The sequence below is a fragment of the Gymnodraco acuticeps genome, unplaced genomic scaffold (assembly GCF_902827175.1).
Source record: "Gymnodraco acuticeps unplaced genomic scaffold, fGymAcu1.1, whole genome shotgun sequence".
Taxonomy (NCBI): Eukaryota; Metazoa; Chordata; class Actinopteri; order Perciformes; family Bathydraconidae; genus Gymnodraco; species Gymnodraco acuticeps.
The window spans coordinates 3,910,472-3,932,104 of record NW_022990238.1 but is presented as its reverse complement, the minus strand read 5'-3'; the positions used below and the strand labels follow the sequence as shown (position 1 = coordinate 3,932,104).

Here is a 21,633-nt window from a genome sequence, read left to right as displayed (position 1 = left end):
TTAGACTTTATATAAGAAACATACAGTATGTGTGTTTAGTATCATTGAGAATCCTTCTGTTCTGTTTTTATATTTTTAAATGTCTGTTTGTTAGGGCAGAACTTCCGGTTTTTAATAAGGTTGACACTGAGAGTCATGTGAAATATATTATGCCTTTGGAATCTGCTGTAGAAATTGATAAATCTGTTTAGGAGTTTAAGTGTGTTTTTATTAACAAAAACCATGTCAATATATAACATTTTGGTAAAGGTGGTTCGGTGTTTGGAGTGAGCTTATGTAACTGCTTCACTGCATATGGATACATTGTTCAAACTTTTGTATCAAATATGTTTCGCTACAGATTCAGTTGGCAAACATTCACAACTTGTCAAAATGGTTTTATGTCAAACCGGGGCAGTGGCATGATTCTCCGAGGGAACCAGTGTTTGCTTTGGGCATCATCATTCCTGTGATTATTTCCATAGCAAAGCTACCTCCCTACAGAGCAGCTCAGTTGAAATGAATGTTGATGAGTTGCAATGAACCCTCGGTGTGGACATAACTTAATTAGTTTTCGTTTATTAGGTTTTCATCTCTCGACCGCCTACTTGACAGGGGAAGTACTGACGGTTGTATTTCTCCACATAGACACACAAATAGCATCTCGGTGTGTATTAAACCTTACTGTTTGCTTTCACTGCGGTAAATGTTGCTAATGTTTACAAGTCATGTACTCTATTGTCCTTTCGCCAGTGTCACTGTCAAAATGAGAATACAATGACAAAGTGTGACGGCTGTTCCTTCATAATGAGTTCCTTCAAAGCAGAAAGTCTGACAACCTGGAGGGGCGAGAACAAAAAGCAAACAGGCTTGCAGGGTAATAACTCAGCTGCTGTTGCTCTCATTGTTAAGTGTGGCTGCCCATGACAGAATCCGATCAATAACTGCACAAGAAACACATTTTTTACCTTCACTTAGGGATGCTATGTTTTGTAGAGTTCTGTGAGTTTTTACAATCCCACACATACACACACAGACCTTTAGACTTGCCTGTCGGGGTTGGTATGACAGTGAGGGTTGATCTGACAGCTATGTCACATTGAGTTTGTTCCACTGTGTTAGGGATGCCATCATGCCATGTGGAGATGTTGCATGAAGTGTCATCTTAAGGCGTCAAAGAAGTTTGTGCAGTAGTCCAGTTTTGCAGGAGGCAGGGCTTGGGATGGGAGGGCTGTTTGAGTTTACTAAGCCAGTAAGTCTCTGTCAAGAATGGCAAGTTGTTGCATGTTCCTGAATGCCTCTTGTGTTTGATAATTAGATCTCTGTAAGGAAGGGTGTAGCAAAGTGTAATGAACAGAAACAGGAATGCAGGATTAACTTTATTGCAAACCATTCGGAAAGTATGAAACTAAAATAATTGAAAAAAAAACGACTACGTTAAGGTATAAATCCATATTAGTGGCCCATAGGTGAGAAGCAATGTGTTGGACCTAGTGATAATTTTACATTTTTTAAAGGCTCATGAGTAGTGATGCAAGTTTGTCTTGAAGGGCCATTAGAGATAGCGGTTTTATCCATAGGTAAAACTGTTCCACATAAAATATCTTGATTCTATAATATCATGTTTTTTAGCCAATATTTGCTGCAGCATAAAAAAGTTGTGGCAACAAGTAGAAGCCTCTATAGCAATTTCACCATGTGCATATTGGACATTGCGACTCTTAGTGAGTCTGTATGACTGATCAATTGGGCCCATCTGCTCAGAGGAGGGAGCGCATCAGGCACAGGACTCATAACACAGTCAGTTAGCAGAGAAAGAAAAATCAATCTCCTTTTCTCATTTTCAGCCTGCTCCCTTTCACTGATCATATCACAGCTGTGGGCGTGTGAGTAAAAAGTCAAGTCCTGTATCAGACCCCCCCGGGGAGAGCAACACACGGAGAGGAAGAGAGCCCTCCCTCAAGACTCTGTGTTTTAAACAATGACATCCATCTAGAGAGACATAGAAAGTGACCGACTACACCAATGTGGGTCCAGGAGTATTTACAGAGATGGGTTCTGGCAGCACAAGGTAGTTGATCAAGTAAAGTTGCTATGGCAAAATCAACATCCTCCTCCTCCTCCTCCTCCTCCTCCTCCTCCTCCTCCTCCTCCTCCTCCTCCTCCTCCTCCTCCTCCTCCTCCTCCTCCTCCTCCTCCTCCTCCTCCTCCTCCTCCTCCTCCTCCTCCTCCTCCTCCTCCTCCACCACATCTGTGTTATTCTAGCAGATGAGAGCAGCACCAAGTTTCTTTTTTATCTCCTCTCTTTTCATTCAAAAGTAAAGTGTGTCTGAGCGCACTCCGGCAGCGGCCACAGATGGCGGCTGCATTTCATTGATCGCTCGCTACCTTTCTCTCTCTCTCCCACTGCTCACTGTTGCTCTCCCACTTCTCTGTCCGTCTCTTTGTCTCTCTATCTTCCCCTGCTTGTCCTCCCTTTGCCTACAGACTCTTTCACTGTGCCATCTCATCAATGGGTACAGACCCTGCCAAAATGCTAATCAGCTCATTATGTAGTTCAATGGAGTGGACCAAGGTACTAGTAGAAAGGGCTTTCATCTAGATACAATCCTTTACAATGCCCAGGCTGTGAATAAGAGCTCAGACGGAGATAGAAGAACAGAGGTCAGGATTCAGAATTAATATCTGGAAATGTTTGATTAAGCTGTGAATTTATCCCGCTTGGTGTCATACAATTGAAAAGCAATTCCAACCTGGATTCATACAAAAGCAGAAAAAGCTATTGTTTATGTGCAAGTGCAGTAGATTAGCACTGACAAACAAGCAGATTCAAGCAGGTACTGAAGGTGCTTTTTTGTTTTGTACCCTGGAGCGATACAATGCAATCATTTTGATTTCCAAAGAGTGCTGATGATGAAGGAACAGAAGAGCAGACCTAAGCAGCTCATAACAAGCTTCACTTTTTTGAAGGGTGTGAATTCCCTTTCCCAGTACTTGTAATTACTGGATGCTATATTAGTGTTCAGTGCAAAAATGTCATATTTGTGTCAGGGTTTCTCCTGTCCTCATTATGTCAGTGTAAGGGGATACACAGGGAGGGCGGCTCTGCTGAAAGTCTGAATGTGAGAACTGCATGGATGTGTTGCAAGTTTCTTTATATTAATAACCTTTGCAGAGCAAGTCATACCAGCTATGATGTAACCTGAGGTCGCTCAGATATAATGGAGATGGTGTCTGCTTTGGCTTTTCCCACTGCACGCTCATTGTCTTGGGTTACTTTGTTGACCTTTTGAATGGATGGGAAATTGTGCCATATGGATTTGACAACAGGAGCAGGCCCTTTACCTTGTTGAGGTGCAGTCAGCCCTTTAACTGAACTGCTGTGCCAGTACTGAGGTACTCACTGAACCTGTTTCAAAGCACTTAATTTGAGTTTAAGGTGCACAGAAAGAACAGAATAAGGTCAGGCTGCTCTCAGGAGAAAAAATACGTTCATCATCCTTTCATCCCTGTCTTGCTGGATTTGACAACTTCACTTTTTGGATTTGCTAATGGTGTAGCTGTATGTATTCTTTAAAATATCCTTTAGTCACCAAAATATTCCTCCAGACTTGAAATCCCAATGAATTAATCTTGTGGATGTTGGCAGTGGGGAAGTATGTCTTTGGTGGCTACTAAATGGGATGCAGCTGCACTGTGTGGTGGCACCACAGCACTCAGACTTAACACATTACATTAGCCTTTTCATCTTTCACCTTTGAGGAATCTAATAAAAAGTGTTCTAAAATGTACTTTGGTACTTTAAGAAAACCAAACCTGAGGAATTAGGACAAAGATTCTCTCCAACGGCACAGACTGAAATAAAAATTGTAATATTTATATTTAGGCTGTTTGTCTTTTCCATTTCCCGAATAAGGAAGGGGGACTGGAGTCCACAACAAATCAGATTTTGGATGATATGATATTAAATACATACATAATAAATAAATATATAAATAGACATAATAAACATGAAACCCCATTCCTGAATGAAAGAGTTATTCTAGGTCAAATATTGTCTTTATGCACATTTTTACCGGCAGATGATACATTATTAAACAATGAAACTGAACGCAGTCAACCTACTTTCTAAAACTTTCATCTATCACCATGCAAACTCTACTGTTTGCACACATGGCATATGTTACACGTTGACAAAACACCTAAATGTCACTCCCTATTCTAATTAAGACTAACATTTTGTGAGAGTTTGGTCAGTGAACTCTCTGAGACATTTCCCTATAGACTATAGAGACTCAGGCTAAGATAAACTATCAGCGCTGGATCTCCTTCCCTTTCTGTCTCTGTTTCTCACTCTTAAACTATACATAAACACAACCTATCATGTGTTATTGTCTGACACGTAAAGAGGATTTGTAATTGCCTTGTCTCACTAGCACTCTGGAGGAAAAACCTAGCCTGAGAAAGTTGCTGAGTAAGACTTTTCTCCTCACACAACCTGTAACACCAGGGTGCACTTAAACCCTAATTGCTCCATCGGAGATGTGCAGTGATTGGCAGTACAACACAGAGCTGGACTGAGCAGCTCCTTAGTGTGAATGTGTTAAATTGTCTGTACGTTAAGCAGGGTCTTATTTTTTAAAGTTATGAATGTTATGAGATGGGGCCATTTTCTCGACAGACCTCCTGTCCATCAGCCTTACCTTCTCAATCTGTATGGCATTAAGCTGTGGATGACTTTCGGTGTACCAGTAACCATAAAGTATTTGTCGATCTTTTAATACAAACACCAGTATGTTGTGATTTATTTTGCACTAATCCGTAGATATTGTATCTAAAGTTCATGTTTCATTGTGTGTTTTTTTCCCAGTTTGTGGATACCATCAGCAGTAAGCAGACGGAGCTAGACACCTTCATCGCTGAGGGATACAAGACAGCCTTGTCTGAGGAGCGCCGCAGATACTGCTTCCTGGTTGACCGCCAGTGTGCCGTGGCCAAGAACAGCAGCGCCTACCATGGCAAGGTGAGTGTCACATGACCACCAAGAATATTGTTTTACCATAAAGAAATTATAAGAAGAGACGTGAATGATATATCAGGAGAATAGATGAACGTATTTTCAAAAAATGGCCTTTCAAGTCAATACTGCTGCTTTAAAGTCTCTGAAAATAAATGATTACTGACTCAATCAGCAAAAGAAATACTGAAAATAATGTCTATGGATTATTGAGTTTATACAGTATGCTTCATCAGGACAGCGTGGGTGGGTTTTGATTACATTGTATTGACAGTGATGCAAACAACACCAACTGTCATCATATTTTGATTAAGACACTTTCTCATCTACACCTACTCGCCCTTCACCTGCTATTTATTGGATCATAATGTAGCTCTGTCTCGGTTCTTCTCATTGTTTTCAAGACTTTGTGGTTTTTCAAATGAGCCCTGCCCGCTTATAATCAATGGGAAGAGGAAAAGATGAAAAGGCAAATAAGGAAATATCTCTTTTGAAATGAGAAAACCTGTCTGAACTTAACAGATAATAGTGTGCCTATATGGTTCGAATTGCTCCTAGCATTACGTTGATATTATTCAGGGCCTTTCATAAAGCTGTGCACAGAGATGATCTGAAATACAGCAAGAATTTGTGTTTCCTTAAATGATTTGTTAATTCTTCGAACATGTGTTTGCAGTGACTAACAGTGGCCCAGAGTGCTTAACAAACCAAGCGTATTGAGAAAACACATGCAAATAGAGATGACACTACTAAACATCTTCACCAATTCGACAGCCATGCACCTCACATCCTTTGAAGAAAGCTCTGCAATAGGGAAACACACACAACTGTTTCCGGGGGAATATAAAAAAGTGATGCACACAGCTGTAGCGTTTGATCTTGATGACCTGTAGGTCGTCTTAGAAGAATACATACATGTTTATTATTATATCATTTTGATTGCATGATTCAGAAATCATTGCAGATATCTTCCTTTGGCCATATTATGAAATCTGAATCATGTGATCATGCTTAGAATAATAATCGTCTTTAACATTTCCAACAACTCTGACGGATAATCGACTTCAATCATTTAATCAACCGGAAACCATGGCAACAACAAGCATGTCGTAGCCATGTGCATCACTTTTTAGTTGCCCCTGGAAACAGTTTCTGTTGATTTCTGAGCATTGTGCAGTGTGTTCATCTATTTAGCGCTGCTATTTTAAAGTCCTGTGCATGTGTCATAATGTCGGTAAAGAATCTATTTTCATGTTCTGTTTTTGTGTCTATCTGCATGGGTTTTCTGAATGTGCGCAGCATTGAGCTCAACATGGTTGTCATTACTTTTGTTTCTCTCAATTAATCAGGGAAACACATTTTCTGTCCTTTTTGTACAAAAGCCACATGTGCAGAGCTTGTTGGTCAAATTATAGAATTGTACTCATTCCCTTTGAGCTGTTGTGTCATTTCTAGCCCTACTTACCCCTAACTGTCAACATGTGGACCATTTGTTCGCAAAAGGAACATAATAGGAGAATCTATAATTCAAGTCACATTATTCCACAGCTCACAGGGGCCTCTTCATTTAAAAAATGTATTAATAGTACTGTAGACAATTCCCTGCTGACTGGCACATCTGAAGCTGTAATCCATCACTGGCCCCCTTCGTGTGTCTGGTCACCTTTTTGTGGAGAGAACTGCCTCACTTGTTCAGATCATCGAAAGGCATCGAAATGATGAATTTAGAGAAAGATGGGTTGAAATCAAAGAAAAAAAACTGTTTCTCACCCATTTTGTTTACTTATTATACCTCCTTGATATTTCCACATTGCTGCTGACATTTAAAGCAAATAACCGTTAAATCTGAATATATTCCACTCTGTCATACCATCAAATGTAATGGAGCATTATTAGCTGTGTGTGTGTGTGTGTGTGTGTGTGTGTGTGTGTGTGTGTGTGTGTGTGTGTGTGTGTGTGTGTGTGTGTGTGTGTGTGTGTGTGTGTGTGTGTGTGTGTGTGTGTGTGTGTGTGTGTGTGTGTGTGTGTGTGTGTGTGTGTGTGTGTGTGTGTGTGTGTGTGTGTGTGTGTGTGTGTGTGTGTGTGTGTGTGTGTGTGTGTGTGTGTGTGTGTGTGTGTGTGTGTGTGTGTGTGTGTGTGTGTGTGTGTGTGTGTGTGTGTGTGTGTGTGTGTGTGTGTGTGTGTGTGTGTGTGTGTGTGTGTGTGTGTGTGTGTGTGTGTGTGTTTGTGGTGTTGTGTGTGTGTGTGGCTTGTGTAGTGTGTGTGTTGGTAGTGATGTGCCAAATAGACGGTGAAGACACCAAATGTGTTGATTGCTGATCATCCCTTACTTCTTATGATGGTGGAAAGAACAGCCGTGTCCACAGGCTGTGGAGAAGCTGCAGTGGGCAGCTGAGTTGTATGTTTCGTCTGGTCCCACTGCCCTCACCCACGCAGCACATTATCATAGCTTTGCAAAGGGCATTGGTCAAGGATACAGTTTGAGGAAAAAAACCTCTTTGAGAACTGAATGGGTTTTTTTGTTTGGAGAAAAGGAGATGCAACAAAGAAAAAATAACTCGCTGGTCACAATGCAGCAACATCAATCAATCAAAACGTATTACAGACTAGGGTCCAGATAAAAGACATTACATGGATAAATGTATCACTTTTGTCTGTGTTTCTTCAATCTTTTCTCCTACTTCAAGGGTAAAGACCTCCTGACCCAGAAGATCCCAGTGTGGCAACAGGCCTGCTCAGACCCCAACAAGCTGCCAGAGAGGGCCATGCTCCTGGCCCAGCAGATGGGCTCTGCAGGCCTTGGGGGAGCAAGCCCCCTCCATACTTCCAAATCCAACTTGGTCATCTCAGACCCTATCCCCGGGGCCACGCCTCTTCCTGTGCCCCCAGAGCTGGCTGTTTTTATGAGTGGTGGCCTGGGTCACCAAGCGGTGAGTTAAGAAAATCCGTGGGTGATACAAATATGTTTTTATGTATACTTATATTATTAAGGTTTGATTTCTCCTGTGTTCATAAGGCAGTATTGTTTACATTTCATGTCTGTCCATTTTTAGTGTGTGTATAACTGCAAATACTGTTTAAACTTAAACAGAAACTGTCCTTATCTTCATCGAGAGAACTGAATTACAGTTCTGGAAGATTGCACTGTTTAGTCTACATGTCATGCTGGGCAGCAATCAGCTGACACACTTGGATGATCACTCCCTAGACTTCAGGTCAAGTTTCAACGTTATGCCATTTACACAGTTTATTATTCATATTCTGTATATGCTTGTTGTTTCCAGAGGCTGATTGGCCCTGATGGTATGTCCATGGTAAATGGGACAACAGGAGCCCATGGGGAGGAATATTGGACTGACGGAGGGGACTATATCCGTGTCCCAAGTCAGGCCGGCATCCCCCCAGACCCAGCCACCCGGGCCAGGCCCAGGCCCAGCCCCAGAGACAGGTCAGCGATTGTCTACTCCAACACCCTTCCTGTCCGTAGGCCAGCCCCCGCCAAGAATAAGAACCCCGTGGGTAAGATATCTGCACACTGCTACACCTTATTAAAAAAATCACTAGTGGAATATTTGATTGTGGCTCAAACCTATTCCTGGCTTAAAGATACAGCGAGGAGCATTTTAATATCACGTAAATACTTAGGTATACGACTTTATGACTAAACATACTAATGTCTATGCTAAAGAACAGTGATGGAGTTGATAGCTGCTGCTCTAAGTGTCACAAAGGAGGGAGAAGGGTAGCAACAGACTCAAGCCACCTTTACAAGAAATGTTGGCATGAGACAGTCAACCAATCATCTAGTCTGTTTACGTGATTATCCCAGACTCGGGTTATTTGGCAGTGATGGATTGATGTAACAAATGCAATTCAGAAGCACAATGAGAAAATGCTAAATTTAGAACAAATGCCTGGTTGCTGTCAGTGCCTAAAAAATACATATCATCAATCTTATCTTTAGTTATAACTGCGGACTCCAGTTACCCAGAGCATCTGGTACTCTGAACTCTTATTAGATTTCATGTCACTGACTACTGTCTCTGTCTGCAAACACTGAAGGAGAGACACGGACTCTGCCCAGGTCCAGTTCCATGGCAGCAGGCCTGGAAAAGAACGGGCGTTCCCGTGTCCAGGCCATCTTCTCCCACGCTGCAGGTGACAACGGCACCCTGCTCAGTTTCTCTGAGGGAGACGTCATCACCCTGCTAGTGCCTGAGGCCCGCGATGGCTGGCACTATGAGAGAATGAGAAGAACAAGATGTAAGTGAAAGATTGTTCATTGCCTGTGTCCATACTGTGACATTGCATACATATTGTTCCACATGTAGGTCCAGTGAATGAGGAGCTTAACAAAGGTGTTCCCTTTGTTTAGGCGTGGCTGGTTTCCATTCTCCTACACACGTGTGCTGCCTGAAAGTGACAGTGAGAAGCTCAAAGTGAAGTATGTAGCATTTTTCCATCATTCCCTGGTGTCAATTTAATGAACCAGAATGAGACCTCGTCTGAGGCCTTTTTTGTTTTGCCTGCCTAACCAGCTTGCACCATGGGAAAAGTAGCAGCACAGGGAACTTGTTGGAGAGTGATGCATCGCTGCCCACACCCGGACTATGGCCTGACTGCCCGACTGCTTGCAACAGAGGCCTCGCTCAGACCCGCCCGCGCCCCTACAGCATGGCAGCCTTCGGCACACAGGTAGGAACAATTTAACATGTGTAGTATCCATGAACTAACACACACACACACACACACACACTTGTTACTCTTGCTCACTTAATTTGTAGCCCCCATCTGGTTAAGTCTCGTGTTGCATAATTAGATATGAGTAATCCTGCAGTAACTGTTAGGGGGACTTTTGCTCAGTTTCTGCTGCCGCCTAGTGTTTGAATGCAAGTATGGCAGTTTTTTTTATTTTAGGCCAACAAGCACACAAGTAAAACATTTGACCTCTTATCTTTTCAGCCTGCCATTGAGGATTATGACGGCCGCTTTGCCCACAAGGTAAGTGCTGTTTCTACCTTGCCTTCTTAGTAATGACTAATATGACTGCTGCTAGCATCTGAATTATTTCATTTGGATAGCTTTGGAAGAAGTGACTATCAGAAGAAGAGAAGCAGACCCTTAAATAAATAACATTTCACCTGAGTAACTGCATGCTGGAACACTCAAGAGACAGCAAGGCAACTGCTTAACATACTGTAGCCAGATCAAATGAAATGCTACATAAACAATCAACCACATTAGTGTACATTACAATTATTCGATTTTTTTTTTTTCAGTATTTGTGTCAATCACAATTTCTTTGGATCCATCTTTAGATTCCTTCCTGTTTTGTCTGGCCAACAGTCCAAACCCTAAATACAGATCCAGAACAAGAGACAAATGATTGGACAGAGACAGAAATTAGTAGAATTGTTATCAAAATTGTTCGCTATTTCTTTTTTTAGAGTTGTATATTTAATTTGTTGTCTAAGAATTTCAAAGCTAATGGGGAATATAGTTGGGATCTGGATTTTGGTGTAGCGTTAACATCCCCACCTCATGGGATCTATCTGTCTTCTTTTCGTTCCTCCTTTCTTATGTTCACCTTGACTTATATTTTAAATATCTCTTTAAAGCAATAATTGCACTCTAGGGGAACCAGTGTCTTAGTTTATTGCCAGAGTACTCGTGGCTCAGTATATTTTCACCGTTATCCTATCAAATCCTTGCTGACTCACCAGAGTTGTGACTTTTTTGTTTCTGTCCAATCAGGGAGTACATCTTTGTGTACACGTATATAAATGTGTGTGTGTGTGTGTGTGTGTGTGTGAGAGAGAGAGAAAGAAAGAAATCGCCAATGTGCAATCATATTGGTGTTTGTTGGAGTACATGTTGTGACAGTAGACTTCATGCTGATCTCATCTCAGCCATCACTGCTTGTCAGCCTGGGCTTTTCGGCCCCAGTGTCAAGCTGTTATACATACTCTTGTCTGCTCTGAATGTGTTTTTGGTATCAGTATTGTGAGACATCACTGTGCTGCAGGGTGTATTCACCCCACCAGACTAATATAACATACGTCCCTTCAGCTAAGGTGATGACTTGGATTTTCTCATCAACACACAGTAGTACTTTTCAGTGACAAATATTCACTAAACTGCATGAAATGGGCAGTAATCTCAAAACCAGCGTAACATATCTGGATTCAAATTTGTTGATGAGGAAATGTGGAAGTTAATCTTCCTGATCATGGTAGGGGTGTTTGGAAGGCAGTAGGTGTAGGTGGGGGCAAAGTAGATTTCCAAACCCCACCTATACCAACACTCTACCCTGTCTCCTTGTACCTGTCTTGTCTTTCTCCATTTTCCCTCTGAGTGTGTCCGACCTGGCAAGCTTCCTTCCTCTCTTTGTTCCACAGTGACAGTCCTGATGGCAATTGATTTCGACTGTGTGAGAACAGACATACAGACAGACACAGACAGCTCCGGATAGCACAGGGGGCCTCTTCCTCCCCATCTTTCCCTCCTCTTAGCCTCCCTCCTGTCCACTTGTCTCCACCTCTACCTCCACACACGCCCCTTCTCCAAGTGGAAGAGGCCAGTTTCATCCCTCCTTTCTGTCCTCTCTTCCTCCTCGGGTCCCTCCTTTCTTCCTCCGTCCGTCCCGGGTGCTGCTGCTGGTGATGTTGGTGTGGACAGTAGCGGTTGGTGGGTGGAGGATTGCGTTGAGCGAGAGAGCCCGAGCGGTGGCCCACCTGCTCGGCATGCAGCGATATGGACTCTGAATACTCTATCTCTGATCACAGTCCACCATCACGGATTGATCTCTCAAGAGACTGCCTTTGCTACTGCTTGTCTTTCATGCATGTACATGGTTGTGTCATTTGTCAAACTAAAGGACATGTTCATGTACTGTACAAGTGCCAAGACTTCAATGTCGTTGTACTAAAGCCACTGGCTGAATGGCCTTTTCTAAGCACACATGGGCCCAGTATAATGGAGTTCCCACCCGACAACACTTGCTCAAAAAATAGCTTTTTACAAAGTAAGGCTGTGCAGCAGAATATTTCTGTTGTGAGAGATCCCGCAGGTGGCGCTGTGCTTCGTTGTGTCAGTGCTAATTTTCTGTCCAGAGAGCGTGCATATTTGCCTTACGTTGCTTCTTTTTTTTCCTATCTATATATTATTTCCTTCAGTCCACATAATTGCACTGAAATATGATCATTGCAAAAAACATGTGTTCATATAAAAGATTTTTTTAATGGCGACCATTAGCCCCACAGAAACTTGTTTGCCATTCTTGGCTGAGCTTACTGCCAGAAATTTCAAGAAAAAATAAAAATGCCTCACTGGTATTTATTTTGGAGCTACAGTGAGTTTGGAAGGTCTTTTATCTTCTGTTGAGTATCCTCCATAACAGCTGTGAATTAGTTTTTAGGTTAAATGACAACCACGGCTTTTGCAGCTCTCAGTGTTATTTATGATTGTATTCCCTGAGTGGCTATGTAGTTTTTGGTCTTTTCTTTTAAAAAGTATTGTCCTTGTAAAAAAATATATATTTCGAGAAACTACTGATTAGTTGAAGTGTTTATCTTATGCATGCTGTGGAGGAAAACCAGAAAATGTGATACTGAAATTGACCTTGAATGTATGGTGACTTTTTACAAAGGTATTCTAAATAAAACATATCTCTATATATTAATAAACAATCTGGTCTGACGAGAAATCTGTTCTGTCAGTGACAATTACATTCTCAGTTTTGTAATTTTTTAATTTGAATTTTTTTACATGTTTCAAAGTAAATGTTAAATGTTTTAATTAATTTTTTTTTCTTTCAAACCTGCGACATTTGTGCAAGTCATTTCAGGCCACAGCTGTGTTCCAAGCATGCAGTTTCATCCTAATCCCGCCCCACATAACACCTATAGCCTCTGTAGTGCTCTCTGTGTCACTGTAAAAACTGAATCAAAAGACTGTCAGTGTGTGTGTGGTGTTGTGTACAAATTGTGAGTATGTGAACTCTGCCTGCCTCCCTTTTTTCCCGATTTTTAGTATTTTATTGTAGGTTTATAGATGTGATGATGCACAGATTTTTTCACACCCATATTCAGAGCAGCAGCCTGTTGATTGCATTGGTAGTAAAATACACCAAGGCGAGCTGCGGGTACTTTTCCTGACAGAGTTTAGCATATGAACATCTAGTATGTGGCATGTTTCGCATGGAAGTAGGTACTTCTGTTTTGCATCCCTTATTTTAATCACATTTAACAGTTACACTTGTGTCCATATTGCATCTGACTAACCAGCAGTGTCGTTGAAAAAATGTGACCCATGCATGATCTGAGCAATGAGCCATTCAAACCCAAAGGTTCTCTTTACCTTCCAGTTTGGGTCCAGAATTGTCCCGATTCTGAGGGAACAGGACCTCCGTAAGTCACCAGCCTCCATCGCCTTTCAGCCAATCCCTTTTCTCCTTTTATCTTCTCTCTATTACTGCCTGATTCTCTTGCTGCTGTCATTGGCTGTCTGGCTTCAGTAGGTTGCTGGGAATCACTGGTCTTACTGTCCTTTGGCCTCCAAGGATGTGGCAGCAAATATTCTGTCAGTCCAGTAGGGGTTTGGGTTGTAAAGGAATTCACTTAGATTGTCTTGTCTGTCACAATATCATAAACAGAAAACTAACCCTGCATGCATGCCTATAGCAAACCTTTTTGTTATTTTTCCCCTCATTTTTTTGTTTTATCATCACATGCTTGCTTAAAAACTCACAGTATACTGTTACTGTTTGTTCAACTCATTGTAAGAAACAAATCTATGGGAAGGCAGTTTTCTGTGTGGTTAGCTGACCATATATCTCTGTAAGTTCTGTCGTGTCTTCATCCTAACTGTCACTGTTCCTTGTCTCACCCCTCCTCTCCCCACAGTGATCGTTCCCTGGAGGTCTACCTCCGGCCCACCTTCACTGATGACCGATCCACACCCATCTTCTACTAGCAGCCTGATGCCCCCTTTTCTACAAATGAGCCCTTTTTTAAAGGGGAGAGGGAAAATGGCCATCGTTGGCACATTTGAGTTGAGTTTGTGGTTTTATCCCTAGAAGGCCATGAAGTGTGTTACACTGCTAAGAATTTAGTTTCTTATCCGTAAAGATGTGTTGGTTAATTTCTGGTTTATCATCGTAATTATTTTTGCTAACTGTTCCACATAAATTGAATGTCTCAGCCTGAACATCCAATTGCAAGTGTGAGAGTAAATGTATTAGTTTTTTTTTAGATCATGCCAGTTGTGGATAAGGTATGGCTTATAGTTTTTTACTATTAATGCAGTCACATAATTATTTATCTGCACTTCAACTATGGGATTTCTTTTACACTATACACTGTAAATTTCAATTGAGGATTATTTGCATTTATGAACAGATGAGGAACACTGCATTAGATTTTGAAGTGGAGCTCGAGGGGAAATATGATTGACAGTTTTAGTGCATAATATGCACTGAAGTGTTGATTGATTGGTTACTGTCACAAATAGCTAGAACTGGTCAGTTGGTAAGTAAACTATAATTCTTATTTTGTTAAGTGATATAGTTCTATATATTAACTAGTTGTGATACAGTAAACCCATATGTTCAATGTGGGAACTGTGCCTTCTATAATTTCTTTTAACATATGCTTCATGCAGCATTAACTATCGTTATATACAATGATTTGTATTACAGTTAAACATGTGTTTTTCATATATTCTTTAAAATATAAACAGGATTATCTTCCTTTTTTTGCTTTTATTGTCAGCTTTGCTATTTCTTCCCTTCTCTTTAGAAATGTACTAATATCGAAGCTGCCGGATAGCCAGTGCATACATAATGGGTCTTTTTTTATATTTAGCTTTGAGGGAGTGGTAGCTTAAGGTACAGTATTATTGTAGCTTTTGATTGTTCATTCTCAGTATTATACACTCATCTGGGAGAAAAGCTTAGAGCAGAGATGTATCCACAGTATGATCTTTGGGCAAAGGAATGGAACTGGATTTACTGGAAAGGCAATAATGTTCATGAATACTTGAGTGAGCTAAAATGCCTCAGACATTGCAAACATTTACATCATCAAAAGTACATTTTCCATGGATGACTTACACTGAGGGATATGATCAGCTTTTATTAACAGCTTAGTTGGGCAGCAAGTTTCAAATGCATTTTTTTAAAAACTTTTTATATAGCTTTCATTGTTTTCATTTCTTACTTTTGTCCCTGTTTGTATTATATCTGTACTGTACAGAAAGTGCATATAAATTATCTTGTCCAAAATAAATCTAAATGGGCAGAAACGTCATATTTGTATGTGTTGTGTCATGTTTTGATGTCTTCTTGTTTTGTTCTTTGACATAAATGCAGATACAAATATCACGGAAACAAGAAGGGAAAAAGTATTTGGATTTATTTGTTTGGGATAGTACAGTAGCGATGAGTGAGGGGTGGGGGGGTGGAACAGCAATGATGTTACTACTGGTGCATAGAGCAACCCACCTCACCTTCTCCAAAGGTGTCTGCCACTTTAGCCAATAGGCTCGGTAATATCTCTTTGGCAAATTTTAGAGATGGATATCCTGGATTGCATCTTTTGAAATTGTACAAAAATACTGGCTGCATTTTCTCTTTTGCGAAACTTAAAAGGCAAAGTGAGGGGAAACGGAATTGGCACTTTGAGCTACAGCACAATAGAGAGGGGGAGGGAGGGAGCTGTCGATACAGCAGTAGTAATTCAAGCCAAGCTACCTTCTATATATTGATAAAACATTCATACAATATGTGAGATTTGTCATATTTTGAATGTCCTTTTTTTTGTATACCCCAGACTCTGGCACTCAGCACAAATGTAATAGAATAGATTACGTATGACAATACGTAGATGTAGAAAATATGCATAAAGATGACATTCAACATTTATGACTGGCATATTAGCATGACACCGCTAAATTGTGTTAAAACACCCTTCCCTTTGGTGTCCTTCTATTGCTGATGGCATGTCATATAAACGGCTAATATGCAACAAAAATAAAGTGAATCTATAGCTGGCACTGTGGACACACATAAGAAAACCTCACAGGTTTAGATATTTCATTCAAGGTTGGGGAGATGAAGACAGAGCCATCACTTCTACAAATATATGAAAGTACTTCAGACAGATATGGTCACTGTAGACATAATACTGTAGGTTATCATTACCAGAATAAGTGATGGTGATAATAAGGGAATGACATCACCTTCATTTCTTTCTTTATATTTCTATTAACATAACGCACTGAATCCCCCGTCAATATGATAAGGATATGACTTGGATTAAGGGATAAATTAAGTTTCAGCACTTCACACCACCACCCACTCCTAAAACGTCTGATCTTCTGTTTGGATATCAACTATCGCTTGTTATGCAACAATCATCCAGCAGTGTTCTCTAGCTCTAACAATGAGAGCTGTAACAGTCTTTAAAACATCTGGATCAATGGTAAGCAGATAGAAGAAGGCAGCCAATGAGAGGAGCAGATATAAGCCTTTCAATTCATTTTTTCTCCCTGTGTATTTTTTTATTTTAAATGTAATTTACCTTTACTGTAAGGTTACCAACAAAAAACGATGCTGCATCAAGCAAATATGTTTTTGTCATATACTATATGATAAAGAAGTATATTGATGATTAATCTTTCTTCAAACAATATGATCTGACTTTGTATCCACTTTGTCTCACTTTTTCCACAAATTAAAAAACTAAAAGGTGCAAATAACTGAGGGTCTTTCACTACAATATGAGGCACTGTCTCATAACGGGGCACCAGAGCCAGATGCCCCAAACGTTGATCAAAAATAAAACTCTGTAAAACATCTAAATATAACTGCTTTTCCGCGTTGAGAAGGACTCGTCCTCCTCCCGTCAAGATGATGGGGCCCTCAATGTGTTGGGCTATCTTCAATGTTCCCTGTAGGACAAAAATAAAGAAAATAAGTATGTTGGCTTTGGATTAAAGTCAAACCAAGTGATACTCAAATTCTTTTTCAAAAACATAAGAAGCCATATCCCCCACCAAGATCATTTGTTTTAGAGACAACTAGACTAAAATGGTGTTTGTACAGCCCTCACCATCTGTGGATTCAGTATATTGCTAACTCTCAAATATTGACCAAAACATGCTGATTATACAGAGTTCATTATGATGTGTGTTTACCAAAGCAATGTAAAGAACTCACACAAAAATAAAGGACAGCACTTCTTACCAGCCACATTCAATCATACTGGAATTTTATTTTAAGCAATACGTTTTGGTAAGACATAATGTGCAGAATTTACTCCAACTATGAAGCTAAAAAAGTAAACTAAAATATCTCTCTTTTCGATTTTCTTGAAGGGCGAACAGACAATTTAAAGAGCAGATATTTGTGTTGTAGCAAAAAAATAAAAATGTCATGTAAATTCGACTTTTGGGTACCTGAACATTTTAGATATAAGAAATAAGTGATTGTATTTCAGTGGAAATTAAATAACTATTATAAATAAGTCTAGATTATGTATGAAGGAAAGTTGATACAGACCTGTTACTGAGCCCATGTGGGGGTCCGAGACATGTGTGATGGAGAATCGTGAGACCATAAAACGGTTAAGTGCTACAGCTGCAGGTTTAGGAGCCTCAGGACTGTTGGAGGTGCATGTGGGTGAAGACTTGGGTTCAGGGAGGGTCTCAGGTGAGGACGGGCGGGGCTCCAACAAGAGGTCATCTTCCCATTCATATCCCCCACCTAAAAGCACACAGAAACTGTTAAAGTTATAGTGAATGTATGATGATACGACCGGAATGACTGTCCTTTACAAACTCACCCTCTTCGGAGTTGTTCCCATCTGTTTCTTCAGAAACACAGAATGATTCACAGGATTGAGCTTCAAGTCCAGGGTTGAGTTGCTGTTGGGAATCATTGTTTTTTTCCTCTAAAGATTCCTGTGCACTGGTCTCCGTGTCTGTAGAGAAGGCGAAGTCAACCAGCTCTCCCGTGGGGCTTTCCTGGAATTAATAAACAAAACATATTCCTTACGGACTCTAATGCAATAAAGTAATTGTTAAACAGACAGTACACATTGCACGATTTAAAGTGACATACCTGGTCAAAAAGGAACACTGTGACATCGTCAAAAAAGGACACAGCTTTTTTCTTCCCCTCCAACTCGTCACAGAAGGACTGAGTGAGCAGGCCGGGGCATTTTCAGGAGGGCTGCGGAGGTGTTGCGCCCTGCTGCAGTCGCTTATTACTACTGGCACTGTGCTGAAATCATCATCACTCTCCTCACTGTCTTCATCTTGGATGTTATAGGTCCTCAACTCTTCATCAGACTCACTGTCATCCGAGTCATCCTCTGCCTCCTCCAGCGGAGCCCTCACATCTTCTCCGCACAACTCCAACAATGACGAGGAAGTGGACAGGTCGACAGGGCCGTTGGATTCTTCACATAAGCTGTCCTGTGAGTCACATTCCCCTGTGTCTATGTCCTCAAAATCGTCCTCATTTATCCTCACACCCTCCCTTCTGTCCTCCGTCTCTTCCTTGACATGGTTGAATTCAGGCAGCTCTTCCTCTGTGGATCCATCACCGTTTTCATTTTCTTTGTGGGCCTCATCTCTATAGTCAGATAAAGTGGAGTCAGAAAGCAAAGACTGAAGAGGGGAACAATCTTCTGCTCTTCTGTTCCCCTCCTCATGGTGTCCCGAGGCCTCTTGGACATTAGAAGAGGCTTCAGACGCGATGGAGTAGTTAAGCTCTGAGGAAGGGTCTTCTGAGTGTTCCGTATGCAACCCGAGGTCCTCCTCGGCAGGGGCAGACTCTTTCGTCAGGCAACCGCCCATCTGAGGAGGATAGGGTGACAGCATTGACACACCAGGGGTAGGGAGGGGATGAAGTGAAGTAGCTTTCCCCTCGGAGAGATTCACCAGCGCACAATGCCTGATGTGTTTTAGGTTTGTCAAATTGTCCTGGTTAAATTGCCTTTTGACAAAATCATCACCTCTTATGGAGCTCAATTTCTCAGTGTGAAAGTCACAGTTTTTCGGACTTGCAAAGAACTTACTGCCTTCCTCTTGAGGGCTCCTCTCATTTTCAGCATCATAGTCAGAGAAATAGGCTGAGTCCCTGTATGGGTTCTTATCAGTCAGGCCCTTAAACTGTAGCTCTGAGGTGCTTTTGGAAGTGCAGACCCCTTGACCCAAACCAACCTGCAGAACAAGTTCAGGTTCACCACCTCTCTCAACCCCATGGGGATCTCCAAGCTCTTTGAAGAAAAACTCTGGAGATTCGTTGTTTTCCGTGTCATAGCCGCTGTCTAGGGATTTGGGTAGGACAGGGGTATTGAAGGGATCGGGGCTGAAGGACTGATCACAGGAGCTTACCATCGACGAGGAGAGGTTAAGTGTGTCTGCAGAGTCAGGAGTTCCCTCTAAATGCTTCATTGGGCTTAGCTCTTCCTCCTCTACTTCAATATAATCAAGGTTGAAGTCAGCAAAGATCCCCGAGGTAATATCTGTGATGTCATCATCGTCATCTTCACTGTAGTCACCAAGCTCAACCAAGTTAAAACTGGAGTCTCTGACGACCACCACTCCACTGTCCAACGCTCCGCTACTTTCCAATGTCTCTGGATAGTTTAGCCTCTTGTCTACTAGACCAACAGAGATTCCTGTTGAAACCCCCTCCCACGTGGTACCTCTCTGCTTGTCTGAAAAAGCTGCTGTTTGACCATTCTGTGGCTCTTTGAACGTGGATGGAGACTTTATAAAACATGGCTCAGGGATCATCCTAGGCTCAGAGTACTGTCTCTCCCCATTATGCAACAGTTGCTTTTCATATTTCCCCTCCATTGTTCCACCCTCTGTACCTCTGACATTAATACTTGAGCTGTTAAAAGAATCAATACTTCTCAGATTTTCTGCAGTTGAGTTCCTTTCCGCTTGAGTGACAGCTTCGTCTCTTTCTTTGTGCCATAAGTGAATGTATGAACCTAATTCCGTGGACTTGCTAGCAGCGTTACAACCAGAGTCTCCTCTTTCCTCCAAGGTGCCACAAGCTATGGAGCTGTGGAAGGTTCTGGTGGTGGCCTTGGTTAAAGACCATGATTCTGTAGTGTTAGGGTGACCAGCATATTGAAGGTCAAGATAGCTGTCTTGCCCACTGCCTGTCTGCCTGACGTCAAAGCTCAGGCTATTATTGTTTGCTGAATGATTTGATGTCCAGTTGGTGGCCTCTCCTTCAGAAAAAAGGTCATCCTCAATGTCGTCGCTTCTATGCTGGCCCACCAGCAGGCCGTCGTCAGTCCCTACATCGATGCTAATGTGGTTCACAATGGGTAGTGTCTTTCTGAGGGGACCCATCATGTTATGGCAGCTTTCATTGACGGTGCTCCGACCTGTGCTCGCTTCAAGGTAGGGATCGCAGAACCCTAAGCTGGGGCTGCTGACAGCTTGTGACAAACTGCGTGGGTTATCTAAGCGCCCCTCTGGCTGAAGAAAGTTTGATCTGGGCTTTGGCGATGTTTCAAGTTCAGACAGACAGGGCTGGCGTGCCTTGTATGCTGATGACTCTTCACAGAAGCCTGTGTCGTCCTGGCTGGATGAGAAGCAGTTGTGCAAGTTGCCTAGCTTTACATGGCTGGTGCTGGATGACTGCCTCAGCAGAGGCTCCATGGTGAGTTGGACAGTGGGGCTTGAATCAGAGTCACAGGCAGAAGATTTGTTGTTGTCAGTTGACCAGTAAGCACTGGGCTGCGCCATGGATGAACCAGTCCTGCTCTCGGAGGACAACCTTCTGCTGCTGGCCGCCAGTTCTGGGCTGTAGTCCACAATGCTATCATCATCCAGGTTAATGTTACACTCTACAGGTTCCTCTATGCGAATGTAGTACTCGCTGCTGACAGAGGGGCTGTGTGCACTCAACACTGGGACCACACCAGGGTGTTCAGGTTCATAATAGGATGGGGATAAGCCTGAGGTCAGGCTCTCACTCTTACAGCCCTCTGAGGTGCTTCCTTTACTTGAATAGTAGATATCTTGGTAATATGGGTTTCCCTGGCCGAGTGGGCCACTGGTGGAGGAGGAGCAGTAGGGCTGCTCTGCTCGAGCCTGCTCCCACTTGTACTCAAAGTTCAAACCATGGCTGGTCTCTGTGACGGTCAGCAGGTCGTCCCCTGTGTCAGAGTGGAAACTGTCAGAGAAGTGCTCCAGGAGGGGGAAGGAGGACGAAGCAGAGGAGGCCAGCTCCATTGCTTGAGTTTGTTCTGGACTGGGGACGTCAGCCGAGGGGGGGGTAGGGGTCAGGACTAGGGCTGTGGATGTTACTGTATGGGAGGTGCTGCCGAGTAGATTGGGTCTTAATGTGTTCCAACGCTGTTCAAAGTCTTCCTCAGCCTCACTGGAGCCTTTGGCACACAGGTATGTGACCAGAAGGTGGACTTCCTCACTGCTGGGCCTCAGCTCTGGCTGTAGCCAGCAGAACTGCATCACCTCATACCTTGACAGAAAGAGCCACAAATGATCAGTTATAATTGTCCTTACATCTGCATATCTGTTGGCACAGAAGAACTTATTAATGGTTTTTACATAATTAGCAAATAAGCAAAACTTAAAATGTTTTT

General features: G+C 42.1%; 2 protein-coding genes across 3 annotated transcripts in view; one reads left to right on the top strand and one right to left on the bottom strand.

The window, feature by feature from the left end:
• Positions 1–15,303, top strand: part of LOC117548550 (brain-specific angiogenesis inhibitor 1-associated protein 2-like) — a 55,053-nt gene extending 39,750 nt beyond the window's left edge. The window contains 13 exon segments of the mRNA XM_034219916.1: positions 4,850–5,002; positions 7,684–7,926; positions 8,281–8,373; positions 8,376–8,453; positions 8,455–8,515; positions 9,059–9,235; positions 9,238–9,259; positions 9,372–9,440; positions 9,535–9,598; positions 9,600–9,632; positions 9,635–9,691; positions 9,959–13,404; positions 13,900–15,303. Of these exon segments, the coding sequence (XP_034075807.1) occupies positions 4,850–5,002; positions 7,684–7,926; positions 8,281–8,373; positions 8,376–8,453; positions 8,455–8,515; positions 9,059–9,235; positions 9,238–9,259; positions 9,372–9,440; positions 9,535–9,598; positions 9,600–9,632; positions 9,635–9,691; positions 9,959–10,027 (1,119 nt within the window). The 3' untranslated portion in view covers positions 10,028–13,404; positions 13,900–15,303.
• An 84-nt stretch (positions 15,304–15,387) lies between these two features.
• The window catches only part of aatka (apoptosis-associated tyrosine kinase a), a 31,377-nt gene continuing 25,131 nt past the window's right edge, over positions 15,388–21,633 (bottom strand). For both annotated transcript variants that reach the window (XM_034219914.1, XM_034219915.1), the window contains exons 12-15: positions 18,117–21,509; positions 17,839–18,019; positions 17,556–17,759; positions 15,388–16,945 (exon numbers count right to left, since the gene is read on the bottom strand). In XM_034219914.1, coding sequence (XP_034075805.1) covers positions 17,947–18,019; positions 18,117–21,509 — 3,466 coding nt within the window. In that variant the 3' untranslated portion in view covers positions 15,388–16,945; positions 17,556–17,759; positions 17,839–17,946. The remainder of the gene's footprint in view (positions 16,946–17,555; positions 17,760–17,838; positions 18,020–18,116; positions 21,510–21,633) is intronic.